The sequence below is a fragment of the Idiotropiscis lumnitzeri genome, chromosome 3 (assembly GCF_059441095.1).
Source record: "Idiotropiscis lumnitzeri isolate Australia: NSW breed Sydney's pygmy pipehorse chromosome 3, RoL_Ilum_1.0, whole genome shotgun sequence".
Taxonomy (NCBI): domain Eukaryota; kingdom Metazoa; phylum Chordata; class Actinopteri; order Syngnathiformes; family Syngnathidae; genus Idiotropiscis; species Idiotropiscis lumnitzeri.
The window spans coordinates 8,157,518-8,178,395 of NC_142393.1; the positions used below are offsets into that span (position 1 = coordinate 8,157,518).

At 41.2% G+C, this 20,878-nt stretch overlaps 1 protein-coding gene across 3 annotated transcripts in view; it reads left to right on the forward strand.

Annotated features, from left to right (window-relative positions):
• The window catches only part of LOC148339730 (signal peptide, CUB and EGF-like domain-containing protein 3), an 87,857-nt gene that overhangs the window by 39,601 nt on the left and 27,378 nt on the right, over nucleotides 1-20,878 (forward strand). For 2 of the 3 annotated variants that reach the window (XM_088290911.1, XM_088290912.1), the window contains exons 5-7: nucleotides 10,902-11,048; nucleotides 14,110-14,225; nucleotides 19,283-19,355. In XM_088290911.1, the coding sequence (XP_088147037.1) occupies nucleotides 10,902-11,048; nucleotides 14,110-14,225; nucleotides 19,283-19,355 (336 nt within the window). Of the gene's footprint in view, nucleotides 1-10,901; nucleotides 11,049-14,109; nucleotides 14,227-19,282; nucleotides 19,356-20,878 lie in introns of all 3 variants that reach the window. The other variant, XM_088290913.1, reaches the window with a different exon arrangement.

The following is a 20,878-nucleotide window of genomic DNA, read 5'->3' on the forward strand; positions in this document are numbered from 1 at the left end:
GTCTGTTATCCTTCCACCATATACACCGCACGCCTCATGTGTGCAAAGTTTAAAGGGAATGAAGGGGAACCGTTTTAATTGGCCGGAAATAAAGTTGGCTGTGCTCATTCCCACAACGGCGCATTTCTATCTGCGCCCGTCTACGAAAATGCCAAACCCATGCACAGTTCGACAGCACGGCATGAAAAACTGCCCAAAATTGTCCTGAGCTCTGAATGTAAAAGTCAAAATGCATCCATGTACCTAAAGAAATTACATTTGTGTAATCTAACGAAAGAATTCCTTTTTTTTTATGCAGCAAAATAAGCGAGCTCACAATTACCCAAGATAACGTTTGACTATTGGATGCCAATTTCCATTAAAGATGGCATCTGACTGGTCCAATTCACACATGTAACTCCATGAGAAATTTATTGCATGTCTTTACAATATGCATATTGCATGGGCCAATATCGTGATATCGATATTTGTTTTTATATATTCTGCAGCCCTATTTTCATCTCATTATGTGCACATACAACATGCTGAACATACTTCAGGGCAGAAGTGGGCAAACTTTTTGATTGGCGGTCAACAAAGGGTTCTAAATTTTGACAGAGGGGCCGGACCATGAGCAGATGGATGGAGTGTTTTGATAACCTCACCTCATGGGAGAAAGAAAATACATTTAATTTTAAATGAAAGTGAACAAAAGCATTACAACAATATGTATGTCTTAAAAAAGAACACAGTATTTAGAAAATAAAACATTAAAAAGGTTGATTCAAGTAATAATTAGTAATAATTCTTTTCAAGTTCGGCGGGCCGGATTAAAACGTTTAACGGGCCGCATGTGGCCCCCGGGCCGTAGTTTGCCCACACCTGCTTTAGGATTTTTATTGTTGTTTTTGTGAGGACCAATTATTCATTCAGATCATCTCATTTTCCAACATATTTTAGTTTGTCCCTGCATTGTCCTACACCGAGTTTCTATCCAGCCTTAGTCTTGAATTGACCAATCAATAAACATACACTGCTTTTCTCAATCGCAAAAACATGTTTTTGTACGGCGGAATTATTCCAAAGCGTAGCCAGATCAACCTGATATAACGGTGGTAGTCATTGGGTTCTGATGTTCTGAAACTACCCTGGATTGTGAACTGTCCATCTTGGAAGTCTGGGGTTTATGGGATCAGGATGGCCTGGTGAACTGTCAGTGTTTACATTTCATAAACGCTGTGTTATTTGAGTGGAGTAAAAAGCTGGATCGTGTGTTTCAAAGCATCGCTACTCTATCCATGTGGCCAGAAGCAGTGCGTGAGCACCAGGCTGGTTTGACAAATGTGCTCACTATTCCCGTTAACATTTCATTTTGATATTAATTTCAACTTCATTACTTCCAGATGAAATTTAGATCCGCCGATAGTCGCGATAGTGTAAATGTAATAAAACTCTCTCCTTCACTCAGATCGCAGGTCGTTGTGTCACTGTTTCATTATTTTGAAAGATGACTTTCCTGCTTTATTATTCCAAACCTTCTCATTTCCAACTCATTCAAAGTGAGCAGTTGTTCAGTGAAATACGAGTGGAGCATATTAGCTGCCGGGACTCTTCAAAGGGTCAATTTTGGATGTGATAGTTCACTTGGAGACATGACGTGCAGGTAACAAGCGTACATTTATTAAAAGAGCCTTTGGAAGCCATTATGTTATATGATGTGTGAACGCTCAAATTGAGGTCTGGTTAGGTTTATGCGCAAAAAGCACCTGGTTGGAATTACAATATATTGCGGCTTTGGCGTAAGTTATTACTTCCTCAGGACTGTGTGAGCTTTACCTTCATGGTTACAGTAAGACTTTTCAATAATGCTGGAAATGTTGCGCTTGTAAAGAACTAATGAACCCCGTTTCAAGTGTTCTGCTTTTTGTTGCGGCGTGTCAGCAGAACGTGAACTTTGGTCACCAGTAGCAAAGTGTGGCGCTTGTTTGATCCATCTCCCGCGACATAAATGGCACCACCACCCATCATGCAACTTCTTCCGCCACATTCACTCCCTTAAAGAAGTGTGGGACCTTTCGCAAAATTGATCCTTGAACAGTTGACAATGAAAAGACCATCGAGCAATCTTTTCTCAGTCGCAATTTAAGTGCGAGCTGTGTTGTTATTCATATTTTTTTCCTTCTAGTATCATTACAGCATTTTGAATCCAAAGGAAATTGCAAGGAATGATTTTGTCACTATCTGTGTATTGGACCTGAGGAGAAGAATTATGCTCCACTTTTTTTCGCGAGTGGCTTAGGAACATAAATCCTTGAGAAAATGAAAAGTGATCTGCTCTCCTGGCCAAGTAGGTTTAAATGTAACTCTCCTTCCTTTGTGCCGGATTTCTTCCGAACGTTGAGGGTGCAGTTGTCTCATAGGTTTTACTGTTACTTTTGAAAAAGACACCAGCTTTCCATTTCTTTCTTTCTTTCAATTTTGGCCTGCTGCGGATGGTGGCGAGCTGGACACAGTTGTGTCTGGCACTCTGGTTGCAAAATTTTCCTCTGCCTGTTAGCAAACACTTGTTAGCATTGAACCTGTGCCAATTAGGCAGCAGGGGTCTGCTAGCTTCTCAGCTAATGACAAAGTTACTGCTGGTCTGTCTCTTATTAGATTTGCCCGAAACCCCCCGACCCCCCCCCCCCCCAACCCCCCACAAACGCGCACACACACACACCAACCAGAAATAACTGCAGCCAAATGAAGGTTCCATCGTCTAGCTGGCCAAAATGTAACAGTTCATTTATTCTCTCTGAACATTTCTCCTTGGGAGGAGATAAAAGTCTTCGAAAGGTCAGCCAAGGTGCTTGGCGGTTGATACGAATGACATTTAGGTTAAGAAAGGGGCCACTGCTTTGGATTTGATTTCATGTTTACCTTTTAAAAGAGGATATTAGGAGCCCTGCCACACTCTGTGCGTGTGTGTGTGAGAGAGACGGAATCCTGTGCATTGGAATTTGGGAATTTCAGACTCAGGAAACAGACACATCCAGATTTTCTGTTTTGCACATTTTCGAACGCAGAGTTGGGCAATTACTTGAAGTGCGCGTTGATGGATTGTTATGAAGGTCACGTAGCTTATGTATTCATTCTCCTTCCCCCCTACTGCTGATTACAAAAAAATGGTTTGAAAAGTTGTCATAAAAGTAGAGCTGCATGAGCTGTTGCGATTGAAGAAGAGATGTAATATTTATTTGATATGATATTTTTCAAACTCCTGTGGGCCAAATGTCCTGTCAGCCTAAACATCGATGTGGCAGCAAGTGTGGCCAGCATTTTGTGTCAAGATGAGAAATAGCAGAAAGTGGTGTGAAAATTCGCACCGGCTGATTATTACGTTGTGAAGTATCTTTGGTGAAAGAAGAAAGGGGAGACGTTTTGATGATATCGAATTCCTGGGATATTATTGTTACGGCTGGAACAAAATCGCTCAGAAAAAGAAAATGCTAATCTGCTAAGGTTCAATACCATCAAAATATTTTTTTTCAACTGTTGATTGTATAATTCAGATCGAATTAAGTCTGTGACGTGATTTATGTTTGATATCTATCTGATTAGTTGTTTGCATGCAATAGCCTTTGACGGGCGAAAGGCCTGGAAATGAGCGTATTTGGTTTTGGCGCCATTGTGACGTAGACTAGTGACTCGTTATTCAAGTACACGCCCACATTGTGGGTTGCTACACGCTCACTCAACTCAGGAAAAAAGGCTGACGGCTACAACACACCTGCGTCAGCTTCCAACCTCTGAGGCGTTGAGGAATGAAGGGCTTTCATTTATTTTGGGAGAAACTCCTAAGCATTCCGGAACCAGAACTATGCCGTTTTCTGGCACATTTTGTGGTGAATGACTTCAATTACGACCAATCACGGCTCACATATTCTCTGAAGCTGAGCCTTGATTGGTTGTTAGCTGAGCCCTGAGCAACTGTGATGTCATTTTCAGTGGACAGCAAGTGACAAAATGGCCACGCCCTGAGATGTAAATACTCCACAAATACAATATTAACCAGAATGCCGTTGTTTCGAGCTCAGCCAAATTGGATGGAGAGCATCTGTAAACAGAAAATGTCGACTCTTGCTACAGATGCTCAATTGAGATGTGGACTCGTCAGACCACAGCACACTTTTATGCTGTTTGAAGTGTTCCTGAGCCCATATGGCAATATCCTTTGCACAATAACACTTTTTATTACAATGCCGCCTTAGGGATCAAACAATATGGGCATTAATGTTGTTTTTTGCCCTTGCTGCAAATCATTTGAGGATATTATGGACCGTCGATGGAAAAAAAAAATCCCTCTATTTCTTGCAAGTGTTCTTCAAATTTTGCTCACACGGTCGTTCACTAAATGGTGAAGCTTGACCCATTCTTGCTTGTGCACAACTGAGCCTTTCAAGGATGCTGCATTTATACCGATCATGACACTCACCCATTTCCAATTTATCTGTTCACCTATGAAATGTTCCGAATGTTTTTCTTTTTTTTTTTTCTTTTTAGCATTACTCAACTTTCCCAGTCTTTTGTTGCATCGATCCCATTTTTTATAATCATGTTACATGCATTCAGAAATTCAAAATGAGAGATTCTTTGAAAATACTACTACTAATAATAACAATAATAATAATGTTCATCAGGTTTAACATTAAATATCTCTTTGGTCTGAATTGGATTTAGGCTGTTTTATTGGAATACGGCTCAAACTAAAGTTGCCTTTCGAAACTTAATGTTGGAGGTGACGGAGTGAAACCGGACTGATGGAAGACCTAGAAAAGTGAAAATAATTTGATCACAGATACATGTTGAACCAAGGTGTGTCCTCAAACTAGCATCACAGGTGTCTTCAAACTTGTTAGGAGTCACTCGGCCTACTTACAGAGTGACAAGCACTCATAATGACAAAGAGGAGCCCGAGTCCATGAGGTTGTGGGGATGGACCTAGCAGATTAGTTTTGAAATAGATGCTACTCATCTTGTAAAAAAAAAAAAAAAAAAAAGAGTGAAAACTAAGGTTAGAAAAAAAAAAGAGCCTCGCAGTTGGGGTCCATCTTCCCCAGCATGCCGACAGTAAGTGTGTCACAGGAAGCAGGAAGAGTGTCACAACTTTCATGAGCTTCCCACTCAATATGCTTGATTATTCTTTCCTTTTTTTTTTTTTTTTTTTTGGCCCGCACATAAAAATGTGAACATGCGCAACTCCGTCGCTACTTTTGTATTCCTTCCTGGACAGATTCAGACATGTTTTTATGACATTTAACCGCAGACAGGTTTGTGTCTGCTTTGGGATGTGTGTGTTTTTTTTGCCGGCCAGCCAGATCTGTAACAATGCAAGGAATTTTCCAATAAATGTGATGACATTTCATAATAAATAGTTACATGAGTTAGTTTTGCTTTGCGGATTCTGTGTGAAATCAGAAACGGGCTGATTGAAACCTTTTTTTTTTTTTAAGGAATCATCAAATAATGTGTCTTATAATAGCCAGTTTACATTCTTACGATGATACAAATGAACTCTCTCCAAGTACTATGAGGTTGTCTCACTGGGCCGGGGGACTACCTGACGTGTGTGCCCTGTTGCCTCTCAGTATGACTGCATGTTTGCCGCAAAACTGTTTTTACAAGTGCAGAAATCCCTGCTCCATTGCGTTGCAGCCCAGCCGTGTAACCAGGCTCTTTTCCTGTTCCGGGGAAGTGGCGCAAACAAAAGGACATGTTTCTGTCACCAATCCTGTCCACTTCCCCTTCTATTCTTCTGGCCCCTCTCTCTGTGTCCTTACTACATTATCTTCCCGTCATCCTTCCTCTTTGTCCACTTTAACAGGCCCCATGCCCTCGCTGCCTGCACCCCCCACCCTTGAGCAAATTTAAGTCAGTGGCTTGGGTTTTAGCAAATGTTGACTGCTTTGCCACTGAGTTTGCTGGACCTCAGTTTAGACGGGCATCCTTTTTGCTTGTGGCTTTCTTGAAGGCTGAAGCCCGAGGCTGGCCAGCCCAGCACGGTGCTGTGGACGACCTCTGTGCCGGTGGGGATTTTCCACTAACACTTGGCTGTCATGGCTATAACAAGCAGGCCAGACGGAGTTCTGCTGAGACATATTCAGCTGTCTGGATCTTTTTGATTTAGGAAAGAATGTGCCTGTACAATAATGTACCTCTACAGCTGGCACACTTTTCGTTTGTGAGAGGAGACACAATTGGAGAGGGGAGTCCTCTGGGACCGCACGGCAAGGTGACCCCGATAGAATATGTGAGTGAAGACGCGAGGCACTACATCCCCAGCAGGTGTTGCGTTCCAGTCTGTTACACAGATGGACAAAAAACTCGGAGATCGATGCAAGATGCATACATTATGCAGATATATCTCTGTCCGTGTGATCTATGCATTGCACACGATGCAAAAAAAAAAAAATGCGTTCACAGTTGCTGTCACACATATAGACAATGTTCTTGACTGTTAGAAACACTTTGCTGAAAGGCTTTTTAACTAAATGCCATTTTAATATAAAATAATCTTTAACAATAGAAGTGTTGAAGTACACAGTAGAGCAAATCTTCCATGACTGATTTCTTTCATACGCATATATCTTCAATTGAGTTACTGTGAGGTTTACAGACGTACAATTTCAAAATAAAATCTGTACTCTCAGCACTTTGGTTCCGGGAGCCCACCATCATACCGCAATGTGTTTGGTTTCCATTTTTTTCTAGCGGAAATACGGTCAACCTCCCGCTTCATCACACCGAGTGCAAATTGAACAGTAGCTCATGGATGATTTCTTTTCTTTCTTTTTTTACTTCTCAATGTGATCATTTGTGTTACAGCTCAGACTGACCAAATCCCGTTCAGCTCCATTCCCATTCTCCTTTCTATTTGCTGACATTTTTATCCTTCTATTAAAACTTTTAAGGGCCCATTATCTAAAAGGAAGGAATGCTGCTTTAATACTGCTGCCGTTCCATGCTTAGGCCCCCTCTTTCTTTTCAGTTCGAAACCAACCGGCACTCACTAGCTGCTTAATGTTCTCCAGTCCGAGGAGCATCTCCCCTCTGAGACGGCCTGTGACAGCAGCTCAGCCTGGCCCATGAGCCCTCTTTTCACTAGTCCGAGCACTCAGAGCAGACTATAAACTCTTGGCATGCCTTGCACTACTTCAGAGCCATTGTTTCAGTCTCTCTACTACGTTGTTCTCAGGTTTGAACAGAACTTGCAGCACCGGCTTCAAAAACTTTTGGCCTCTTTGGATCTTTTGTTCCAAGATCAGTTGCTTCGGCTTCTGAGATGGTGTGTATGGGTGTGTGTGCGTGGGTGTGTGCGTGTGTGTGTGTATGTATGCATATATATATATATATATATAGTGTGTGTGTGTTTATATATATATATATATATAAATATATAAATAATTATACAAAGTTATAAAAAATTATATAAAAATTCATATGAACATTTTTGGGTTGTTGAGTATGAGCGAGAACAGCAGCATGGAATCCCACAGGTTGTGCTTTTACAAATACGTATTTAACTTGTCATCATAAAATTGATTGGCTGTGGTGCCGTGCATACAAAAATGTGTTACTTTTGGACAGAGCTATGCTAGTTCGATATGAGAGTACCATTCTTCTTATTTGGGGAAAAACATTTCCAAAGACATAGCGGAGCCGAGCCATAAGCTACATGAAAGGAATTTATTAGCTTTGAGTAGCGCTTCAGGTTCAGAGGTCACGACCTATCCTGTGGAGAAAGAAGAAGTTTCTGAGGAACACTACCACTTGTTTTCACGCCTAATTGCGGTGTTCTCTTTTATTTACTTGCAATGGCTCGCTCTTGTTTCCTCCTCCTTAACATGTTGGACTCGTATGGCTTCCTCTTTATTTACTAAAAAGTCTGAGCTTTATTAGTTTCCACATATAGGCTGTAAATGGGCGAACATGTTGCTGTGGTGGAATGTGGTTGATTTCTTGCGTTGTTTTTCCCTTTCACTTTCCCATCCGTATTCATATTAAGGGTTGTTTTTCTTTCTGCTTCCCATCATTTAGTAATGATAAAAAAGCTGCAGCCAGTTCGAGAGGACGGCACAGTGTGGATGATAGCTGTGCTTGGCCCAGAGAAAAGGTCCATTGTGTCAACACTGTGACTTTTATTGGTCCCCCGAGAGATGAAGGCCTAGGTTCTGGCCCCAGACCGGCATGTTTTTGATGGATGGGTCTGTAGCATTCGGGTAGTTGGGCTGTATAAAAATGATGAGGGGCTAGTGTGAGTTTTGGGATGCATAATAGAACCTCAGTAAGTAATTTTCAGTCCAGAGGGTTTACTTGGATAAAAATTCAACCCTGTGTTAAGTTCATGGATTCCTCGCTCGATTTCTCTCATAGATTTCTTAATCTGACTCAAATATGGAAAGGGACCTCTGAATTCCTCAGCCTTCTCTAACAATCTCCAACATGTTTGAGCAAACTATGAACATGACACCTTTCTTTGTATCATGATGCTGATTCATAATTTACGACATAGTTCTCTGATACCTTAGATGTAGTAACTATGAATATGAATTATCTTGTAAATGTTCTCACATGGGCGGCATGGTGTACAACTAACTGGTTCGCATTATGGCCTCCCAGTGCAGAGGTCATGGGATCCGAGTTTGCACATTCTCCCTGCGCTCGCGTGGGTTTTCTCCGGGTATTCCGGTTTCCTCCCACATTCCAAAAAAAAAAATGCCTGGTAGGTTGATTGAGCACTCTAAATTGGCCCTAGGTGTGAGTGTGAAAGTGGATGGCTGTTCGTCTTTGTGTGCCCTGTGATTGGCTGGCAACCAGTTCAGGCTGTACCCCGCCTACTGCACCCCCTTTTGAGGAGAAGCGAAACAGATAACGGGTGGATGGATGATTTTGAATGACTACGTAACAGTAAGTTTTCTATTTCAGTTCTGTTTGCTCTGTTATGACCTTGCCCATTGAACAGTGATTAGCGATGGGGGCTTCAGCTACATAACACAACAGAGTGTAACCTGCCAATTTATCCCGAAACGAGTCATATAATATCTAAAAATAAATGCCTTCCTCTGTCGTGATCTACGGTATTTTTAAATGGTGGTTTAGTTTTCTTCCCAATATAGTCTTGCTTTCCAATCAATAAACCAGTCAATAAAACCTATACTTATATCATTTTCATGCTCAAAATATAATGCAAAATGTTTCTCAAAACAGGGGATGAAATTAAATTGAATTCTCGAGCATGCAAACACGTTAGGATTCGCCACAGTCTGTTTTCACCCCAACATTTTTTTACAAGTCTTTTATGCAATGTTCTTTAACGTAACTGTTGCTATTTGGTGATCGTGAGGTTCATCAGTCAGCTAAACTGTGCACCGGAAGTAGTGTAAATTGGATTTAAATAAGAGCGCTAACAGGAAGTGTTGTGTTAGTTCGCTAAATGTTGCTAACTGAACATATTTTCCTAATTAAGTGTAAAATGTTTATCTGATGTCATACATGTTTGCTTATTGGTCTCTTTTTGTCCTCTTGTCTATTTGGTTGAAAATGAACACCACTCTGGCCCTGTTTCCATTATCAAAAAAGAAGCGACAACTCTCTCACAACTCAACGGCATATCTAGCTAACTCCTCGCCACACAGCAAACCATCGTGCGTTACTGCAAGCGGGACCCAAATAAAAGAGTGTTAAAAAAAAATGGAACTGTACCAGTCAGATATTTTTGGGATCCTTTCCAAAGAAACTGATAGAAAATGTGCACCGTATCAAACCGATGCATTTCATACTCAAAATAGTCAAACTCAGTCAGGTTGCATAAAAAACAGAAGAAAAAAGTTCACACGGGTTATGGTAGCTGGAGTTAAAGTCTATAAATATGCAATTAGGCCTGTTTCCGGCATGCTGAGATTGTTCTCTTGTTGTAGCCCCTGAGTCAGGAACTGTACGACAAGCACACGCAAGTCTCAAGAGTAAGAATGCACAAGGTTACACAAGCATTAAAAGGTTACGATGCACACGTGCAAATGATTAAAATTACAGGAAAATGTTGGATTATTATGGAAGTCAGCCCTCCGAATGCCCTTCGGAGCGGCAGCAGACTTAATGAGACATTAATGGAGATGTCTTGGTGCTCGCAGTCTCCCTCGTGCGCCACACGAGAAAGAGAAGGAGATGAGATCTGTTTGGTTTTTAATGAGCCAGGGAGCTGGGGTATGTCACGTCGTCTGTGGTGGCGCTGGGGTTTCACAACAAATACATCAAATAGCAGTCTTCTCGAACCGTGGAAGTTGTCGAGATTACAGCACAGAGCGAAGCGGTGAGGGAACTACTCGTGTTATACCGCGTGAGGGTCCCGAGTGGTCGAGATCATGTTGGGGGCTCATCCTTCACCCGTCTTCATCAAACAGTACCCCGATACATTTTAACACCTCACCCAAGCACTTAAACTTGATGACTTATTAAAGTATACCTTATTTAGACTCTTTTTGATCTGCGTTTCCGCTGAGTTTATTTCTTCTTTTCCTCCTTTCTTCCCTTTATGGTGATTACCTCAATTAAAATTACAAGTGTATGGGATCAGCTCCTGCTGGGAGTTTTATCCTTTTTCTGTCAGCAGCCTCCTTTTTATAGCCTGAAACAAGTGAACGTGTTCCAACAAGTGCTCGGAGCTGTGCGAAGGGGTGCTATGCATGTCAGTCACCAACAGTAGGCATAGATGTGATTTTAGGCCCGTGTGACAGCTATGTGGACATTTTTACCCCACTCACCAGCCCTGATCGTTTGAAAACTGCCTTGTTGTAAGCCGTGCAAACTAGCGTGAAATCTGCGTGATACGCAAGAAGTAAAAAAAATCAAAATAAAAAAATAAGCTCTCTGCCCTTCCTTCACAGTGCGACCGGAAGGAACAAAGGAGGGACCCACCTGCATGGACAAGAATCACGGCTGCGCTCATATCTGCAGGGAAACACAGAAGGGTGGCATCTCCTGCGAATGTCGACCTGGATTCCAGCTCACACGTAACATGAAGGACTGCAAATGTAAGACATAACTCATGGTTCGCTTGGCACGTGCACACGCGTGCGCGCACACACAAGACGAAAGGGGAAGGATTTATACGGCTCCTCGGGAGAAGGTGATAGGGGTTGGAAACCTGCCGATGATGGATAATTGCACTCATTCCACAAATACCTTTAGGAGAGATTCGAAGAAGACATTTACATTACATTACGGGGCAGGGACTAATCTTCTAAATGATCCTCATCAAGAAAAGTGTGTTTGTCAAAAAGGGAATGATCATTTACACAAGCAGGGCAAGTGTGGAGGTTACGCGAAGGGGACGGCTCTGACGGACAGCGCACACTTCCTGTTGCTGTGCAACCAAGATCATCCTGTCAGAGCTGGGGCCACGGTTGATGGGGGATTTGTCTGTGTTTGGACAAGGATTGGAGAAGTGTTATTCTATAGTTTTTCTGTGACAGCCCAGGAAAAGGGCAAAAAGGGCTGGGATGGTCGAGTGTAGACAGGATGGCGGTGGAAGCCTGAGCTCCCTGGTGCTCTTTTTCACTCTGTCATCACAGGTGTGTTAAAAGTGCCAAAGCTGAGGCTTCCTTCAGCAGCCGGCGCAGAAATGCAGACTTAAAAAAAAAAAAAAGATGTGAAAAGTCGTCAGTGTGTACACACACGTAGAACAACAAACGTTGACTTCTCATTCGTTTCAAGGGAAATCGCGCCGCTGTGGGGTGTTCAGGAAAGTGGGCAAATGGTGCTTCTAGTGATGTCATTCCACTTTCACGTTTTTCAACATTGCAGATGTTTTGTTTATATGACAATTCATATTATTCATTGTTTGTGTCACTTCAGAATTAGTTTTTCCAGAAGTAACCAAAACATTGAATGGTTTCGCCCTGAAAGTTTAATATTGTAGAAGATTTCAACTTGGGGACTTAACATGCAGAACCAAGTTGAGAGCAACATATAAGATGCATATAAAGATGTGTTTCATCATTTTGGACAATCTGAACAGATATCTGGGTTCAAAACGGTTACACTTTGAAATGAAGAGACTCATCTAGTACTGCTGCACCGCTTCAATGCATTTAAAGACCGCCACTGTGATTAATGACTGCTCTGTGGATTTAGTTGTCACGGATTACGTCATTCATCATCAATAACATCGTCCCCGATAAGAGGTGCAAAATTGATTTAAAAAAAAAAAAAAAAAGGTACATGAGGTACATGCATTAGTGTCTGGTGATACTGAGAACTCCTAAAAAGCTTGAATCGACCTAGATAGATCCAACAGAAGCCAAGAGACAGCCCAGACTGAATACTACACACATCCAACTCGCGACTCGTATAGAAAGACCTCCATGACATCACAGACCTCCGACAGCGGAGCAACGCCATTGTGACCAGTCGCAACAACAACGCAGTGCCAGATGAACTGAGCAATTTCTGCACTCAGCAGTGACCGACACAGCGTGATTGTAGCAACAGCGGCAGCACAAAGTCAACGCTCGCATTGCAACGTCAGCTGAAGTGCGTCAAGTTCTGAGGAGTAACATTAACAGTTAAGATTCCCGGCCAACATCTGAAGGTTTGCTCTTCAAAGAAAAAAAAATTCTGAGCAAGAATATGTTCTATGCAGCGCCACGCGTCGAAACACGGCATTCTGATTAATATTGCGTTTGTGGAATATGAGTTAAGCAGTAAAATCCACCTATTCTTTATCTCCGGGGGCGGCCATTTTGTCTCATGCTGTCAACTGAAAATGACATCACAGTTGCTCAGGATCGGGTAACAACCAATCACAGCTCACTTGTTTTTTTTAAGTTCAGCCATGATTGGTCATTACAAGCCCTGAGAAACTGTGATGTCATTTTCAGTTGACAGAAAATGACAAAATGGCCGCCGCCTGAGGTGGATAAAAACATGTGTATTTTGCTGCTTAACTCATACTCCACAAATGCAATAGTAATCATAATTTCATGTTTCGACTTGTGAAGGCACATAGAGCATATTATTGCAAAGACCTGTGTAAATGACAACTGCCCATTGTGCTCACCTCAGTAGTGATGAAGTGTTTTGAGAAAGTAGTTAGGACACATCAAGAAGGCAGTCTAGGACAAACTGGACCAACGCCATGTTGCTTATTTTCAGAACCACTCTGCTGACAATGCCGTCATCCTTAGAACCGCACACCTCAAAAAAAAAAAAAAAAAAAAAAGGGACGCTCATGTTCAAGTATTATTTTTACAACTCATCATCAACACTGTCATCCAGCCGGCTGGCTGAGAAGTTGCTTAACCCCGGATTTCCAATTACAGTCTTGTACGAGAACTGTACCATAGAGACCAAGAAGACTCTGCAGCATGTCATTAAAAATGTACAACACATCTGTGGCGCGGCCTTCGCACCACTACACCACATATATAACAACCGTGCCACAAAGAAGACACAGCACACATTCGCAACTCACACGTTTCAGAATTCTTCCATCTGGCAGATGCTGCAGGAGCATCACAGCCACCTCAACAAGACTAAAAAGCCGCTTCTTCTCACACATCATCAGACTGTGTGTCAAATGACATCACAAACTATCAACCACACGTGGAGTATTTTTCTTTTTTAATCCTCCTCATGCAATACTTCTGAAACCTAAAATATTTGAATAATTGAATGCCTGCTTATTTGTAAACGTTTCTCTTACGATTACTACTGATCCACTCGAATGGTACTTAAATTGTACTTATGTATATTAGCTAGTACCTGCCCCAATTTTCATTTAATAGTTATGTAATAATTTAAAATATTTTTTTTTCATTCTTTGTGTAAGTGGAGGTATGTTCGCAAAGTAAAACTTTCATTGTGCAATTTCTGCACTGCAGTTTTTTTTTTTACTCTGCATATGACAAAAAAAAAATGGTAGGTGAGTGTGGGCTCATTTTCACGGCTAATTTTCCAAGTTAATATGGAGCCACATTTTAAAGAAACCCTTCCTCATTCATTTGTCACTTCTCCGAAAAATAAATAAATAAATAAAATCTCCATATGAATACAATTCCATGTTATTGTGATTAATTTTGTGCTCTTTGGTAGTGACGTGCAACTATGGGAACGGTGGTTGCCAGCACATCTGTGAGGAAACAGACCACGGCCCCAAGTGTTCGTGCCACATGAAGTTTGTCCTGCACACAGATGGGAAGACGTGTGTTGGTGAGTCTTAACACCCTCTTGCAAGTAAAATTCTGTAAATAACAGCTTTTAATCAAAGAAAAATCTACAACCCCACATGATTAAATCAGAGTCCAATATCCTCAAGTGTATTCGATTTATGTTTGGAATGGAGTCGACTGTGATTACGCCACTTGAAATACAGGCCTTGTTCCAGTAGCTGTGAGCCTTTTCTCTTGATGTGTGACATACAAGGGTAAAAGGCTACCACCGACTGTGCTTTCCCTTTGCTGCTGCTCCAATAACCTCTCACTTCCTGCATCTGCTTCGGCTTCTCTTCCTCTTCCTCATCCTCCTCCTCCTCCTCCTCCTCCTCCCACTCCTCTTGGCTGGACTTTGTGCAACAGCTCTAGCGGTGCCTCTCCATTTCTGCAGCCATGCAGACAGACACACACCCTCCATTAGTTCCTGGGTCAATTCCTCCGCTGCTGCCCATTGGGGATTAACTCACACACCTGACCTAACCTTCCATTGGCATTTATCAGTGTTTGCCTCAGTTGACTTTAGGTTGAGTAAAAATCATTCGGCTCCTAGAGCATATTGAACCGTGCTGAAGGGCAGTTTTCCATCAGATGGGAGCTTCAGGGGCAGAGTAGACAAAGCACAAGTCTTGCTGTGTATTTTACATTTGGCCTTGCAGAACTTGCGCAGGCATTCAATTATATGATGATAAGTGGTATGCTTTGACATAACAGTCAGTTGAAGTCAATTTAAGACTTGTCATCGCTAAAGACTGTTCCTTGTTATTTTTGTATGTCCATCCAAGGCTTGTGAATGCAACAGAAACACCGACTTCGAGGAGTTACTACCATTCAATGCTTATGTGTTTATGTTGGGTTGGAAAGACGAGATTATTGCCAGAATTTGATGACACTATTTCAGAAGAGGCGGTTGTGATGATTGACTGGTTTTGGAAGGTGTTAAAGTTGAGAGCTTGGTTTGGCGAGCAGCTGATCCTCTTTACTACCACAAATCCCATACAGGCCAGACCTATGTCAAGGTCTGGTCAACCAACCTTCCATTATTGAAAGGCCAACAGGATGCCACAAAGTTGACCACAACCAAATTGCACATCTTAGCCAGGCCGTTCTCAAAGCAAAGCGCATGTACTGTTGATGGGCCGGGAGGAGGAAACCAGTTCGTTAAAAGCTCAGATTCCCCATCTCCATCAGACTCTGCATCTCCTCCACACTCTATCGGATAATGAAACCTTAGGCTTGCAAACACACCGCAAGTAACCACATCCCATTTGGCATATACAGTAAATTATTTCTTTTTCTTAATAAATACAAACGTTCATAAAATCATGATATATGTTCAAAGTAACATTTTGAGAACTTTGATTTCACCTGGGTCAAAGATAATCCTTTTAATTCCACACTGAATTCATTATTTAATTCATCCACTGGGTCACACTGCAAAACCGATTTCTAGACTTGTTTCTTGGAAACTGTTTTTATTTTTGACATTAAAAAGAAAAGTTATCTTATTAAGTAACCCTATTTTAATATATATATTTATATTATATATATATATGCGTACACACACAAACATTGAATGTTAAACAACCAACAAATTAAGGACAAATAGAAGTGCGGCAATTAAATGCAATTAAAGAAAATTGAAATCTTATCTAAACATTTTTTTTTGTAAATGCACTCGGATTCATGTTGTTGTTATGGGTATGTGCCTTCGCTTACATCAAGCAAGGTTGTGTGTGCATTTTATTTCATGCAACCTTGACTGTGGGTTGTGTGGCGCACATTGGCCTTCAAGTCATGTTCACTGAGTTATCTGGCAACTTACCAGTTGCGTAATACCTCACACACACCCAGTGATGCGGCTGAACCCAACTGAACTTCTGCAGTGTGCGGGGGTCAGTAACTACTTTTCACACACACTAATAGTTATTCAATACAGCTTGCTTGGTTGCTCTGGTAATAGGATTTTTTTTTTTCACTCAAACTGAGTAAGAAACAATCCATCAAGAAGAATTCACAAACTAGTTTTAAGTGAATTTTATCCATATTGGAATGAGAATTTCACCCCTTATTTTGTTTTCTTACGTAACGGAATTTCTTGCTTGTAAGAAGCACATTTGACTTCATTTTTGGCTTGATATTCTAGTTTTAAGACCCGTTACTGTCATAAAGGGGCTTACTTTATTTGTTTTAAGATTTCTAGCCAAGCAAATTTTGCTTACAGCATTAGGCATTTTATTTATTTTTTTACTCCAAATGAGAAATTTGAAGAAATGTCTTATAGCACTTAATTTTAAATATTTTACCTCACCATTAATCTGGTGAGCGTTTGCAGTATTCTGTAGATGCATTTCATTCATCATCTGGCGTGTCTTTTATACCTCCCGCCACAGTTTATTTTGTGGTGTCGCTATATCCATTTTGTAAAATACACCAAATACTGCTCAGCTCAGATGTGTGCTTGATCCCATTATGTCTCAACTGTTTTGGAGTCGTTGTGTGTTTGGCTTTAAAGTCAGCTGGGTGGAGAAGACATGCACTTTTCTTGCCTACACATGCAGACACACACACGCACACACACACACGAGCACTTTAAGAAATATTTGCTCAGACGCCCATTCGAAGTCCACAATCAGATGTTTGATTCAACCCGTCAAAGCCAGGTTTATTTTTGCATAAAATGTCTGTGTACCATGCTGGTTCAAATGTCAGAAAGGAGTGGCCATCATGTGGAAATGTTCACGCTGTTGGCAAATCAAAAACATTCGCAAATAGCAGGCAGATGCAGACATGCTCAGGAGTTCAGTCATCTAAAGAGTTGGCCACACATTGCAATGCACACACACACACACGCACGCACGCACACGCACACGCACATGCACGTGCACACACAAGTTATACAAAGATCCTCACAAATATACAGCGCATTTCAAGCATGCATGTATCACATGCATGTAGACGCACGCATATTGCCCAGAACGTAAACACATTAGCTTTCATTTCAGGTGTTCTTACTTATTCATGCTGGCATACTGTATTTCCCCTTTCCCCCTGGCTGCTGATACTTGTTTCTGGATGTTGAATGTCGGGAAGGTGGCGAGGTGGGGGGAGCAGATTAGGTGGATGTGCATGCTTTGTGGTATTGATTTATTTCGGTCTTAATCTGGCCCCTCATATGCATGTAGGTAATAAATGACTCTTAAATTTGACACACGGCAGGGAAGAGTGTTGAAATTCAAATTTAAAACAATTTTTTTTAAAAACTGGGCAAGGAAAGGCAGCTTTATTTATATAGCACATTTTATACTCAAGACAACTCAATTCAAAAGCAAAGCCGAGAAAAAACAAAATAGCTTACAAAAATTACTAGAATGTATGTTGGCAACAATTCAACAGATTAACAAGAAAGAAATTAAAAAAAGAAAAAACTATTTTTTTTTTTGAGGACCTTAATCAAAGGTATGCGAAAAACAGATTTAGTAGCATTTACACTCTAGGTTGACTTCATTTCTGTTGGCAACTTATTCCATTTGTGTGTAGCATAACGGCTAAATGCAGCTTCACCATATTTACTTTGAACTCAGGGCTCCACTACTTGTCCAAAAATGTGAACTGAGGCTACAAAATGGTGAAGAATTTCAATGTTCTCTCGGCTGTCACGATGTTGTGAGTGTGTCAGTTGAATACGCTGAAAAAAATCCCTTATACACTTGTATTATTTAACTAATTTCCATATTCGTCCCTGTTGACCAGGGTCTGCAACAAAGTTTGACACCAGGCCGAATTTATTTTCCCAACAATTCACTCACTTGCAGAAATTTTATTTTCATCAGGCAAGCCCTGTTTTCCGTTCTAAAAGTATAGTGCTTGGGCTCGTACACTGAATCCCCATTAACTATTTGAGTTGAAGGCAGCAAATTTGGTCAAATGTGTTTTAATAGGTTCCTCATTGCACTTTTCTCCCTTAAATTATTATAATCAAACAAATGAAAAATCCAATTTGATCAAGATAAGAAACGGAGTGCACTAATATAGCGCTGTATCTACATCATACGAGTATTTTCCAAAGCCTCACCTTCACATATTTCAAAACTATGAAATGAATTGGAGAGTAGACCTGGACATTTACACTTCCACTTTTAATGCTGGAATTTTTTTGTTGTTGTTGTTTTTAGTTTAAAATGGCATGATCTCTCGCCATACCGTGGCCAAAGGTGCGACTCGGGTTGAATTTTATGACAGTTGGTGGTGGGTACTCGTTTCACGAGCCGGTTGCTAGCTAGCCGGCTAGCCGGGAGATATCTCGCTGGGGCTAATATGTGTCATTTGTGGGTGTAGGCGTGACAGAGTGACATATACAGAGTGACATATATTTGTGTGAGTGTGTGCGTATGTATATATTTATATATATATATATATATATATATATATATATATTAATTTATCAAACTAAAAGCCTATCAATTAAAAGCATGATTCTGGAGCAACTGACCACACACAAACCTGTCATTGTTTTGAAAATTCAGCGCGTAATTCTTCAAAATATCTGACACAATAAGGAAGCATAAAATGCAAGTCGTCCCGTCCTCCAGCTTGCAGCACTAACCATTCCTCACTCTGTCTGACTACGCTCACAATACTTACGCTTCCCAGCAAAAGGCTCGACTTACACACAGATCACAACTACACTGCACCTTTTCTGAAATTTGTGGAGCATTTATTTGCATGACATGCATGCTGTGCGATAACACTTTTGCCTTGAAATGTCACCTTCATTTTTTAATATTTTTTAGTTTACAAGAACTTGACTATTCAGATATGAAAAAACAATCATAGCTTTGTCATGCTGTTGTTTCCAAGAAGACTCTCCATTTCCAAGATGCCTAATGTCATTTTCAGCTTTTGTATTATTAGACAGCTCAGAAGACATAATTCCTCCTCATCATGTTACTTCTTTTATACGTGCTGTGACGCTCAGATGATTTATGACAAAGAGGAATGCTGCAAGGTTCAAGTGAAACGCAGGACTAAAGTGGTGTTTTTGCAATGTGTGTGTGGGCGTGGGTGTGCGTGTGCATGCAGGGGAGAGGAGTGTCCAGTCCCAGGCAGCCCCACAGCTGTTCCCTAATGGTAAATATCTGTTCCTCTGACTCCTCTCTCTAGGGGTACACGGGTGTGGGGAGTATAGGAAGCTAACCTCACAGACACCTATCAGGCCCTTCCCCACCCACAGGGGGCATCATCCTTATGACCCTTGACCTCTTCTACCTTCCTCTTTCTTCTCTGAATGCCCTCTCAATAACAACTGTTGCCTGTGTCAAACCGCACCTTTTTTCAAAACACAGCTGCAAATACAGTTCATCCAACAAGCAGTAGGGATTATATGAAAGGATACTGAAGAAATACTTGATTTGTTTGAATACCGAGGGTAATTTGCCACGTACAAAAAAAAAAAAAACATCACTTTAACTGTGATGCCTTTAAAGATGTTTCTTTGTTTTGATCTCAGTGTTCTGGGTGAAATGAAGCTTGTACTATTACAAACTCTTAGTGTAAGTGTTCCCTGAATACCATCGGCACAGCCTATTAGCTTTGGTGAAGGAGCCAATAATGAGTCCATGATTGGCACTGAAACAAAGGAGGGGGCGGGGTTGTTTTAAGAAGTACACAAGCCATGTGCAGCAGTCGAAGTGGAATTAACACATAATGGAGTGCAGTATAGCATTGACTCGACACTTAGGTTATGATTTACAAAGATCTTAAACAGCGGGTGCAAAAATTCAAGTTTGCTCTACCTCTATGCATGTTCTGATGAGTTTTCCTCCTTTTTGGACATTTTAGAGGGAATTTCACCTTAAGGTGGTGTGTGCAGTTTTGAACGTAGCCTCACTTCACTAATCTAATCCCCCCCCACTTTTCTGAGCAAAAGCCACGCCCCCTCACCAAAGTGCACATCACGCACCATTACCTGCCTTACAGATCGACCGTGCCCAAAACATATTAATCTTATTTTACCATGCAGTGTGTACCGAACATCGTGTACTGTCCGTTCCCTCGCAGTTAGTTATGATGACGTCACAGAAAAAAAAAACCATACACACAACCTTTACAAGCTTCAACAAAATAGCATCACGAGCAGTATTAAATGTTAGCCACCGGTGCGACGATGGTACGACTTTGTAATGTACTGTAAATTACTGTCGTCGTCAATGTTCTCGTTTGGCTAATGTACAATCAATTAAAAATTCAAAACACTTAGCAACATTTGTGTTCAAAAGTTCTGTTCCTCTCTCAGCTCTCCGAGCTCATCTCAACACCTCAGGAAGGCAATTCCCCCTTTCCCATGTTTTGTCTCCGGTAATTTCCAATGCTTTCTTCTTAGCTTTTGAAGCTTCTTCTCACTGCTTCTGGTTGACAGTTGTATGATCAAGCAAACGGGGGATGGCCATAGCTTTTCATTTCCATCCACAGGTGAAGGCTACGGTTAGTAAACAGATCCATATAAGACGATGAAGATGTGCCCGAGTGTGCACACCTTGTGCCACTCCCATCTCTGATTGGCTATTCTTGTCGACGTGTGGTAACTTTTAAAATAATAATTGAAATTAAATTCAAGGCAGACGGATAGAGGGATGAATTTTCGAAAGATCATT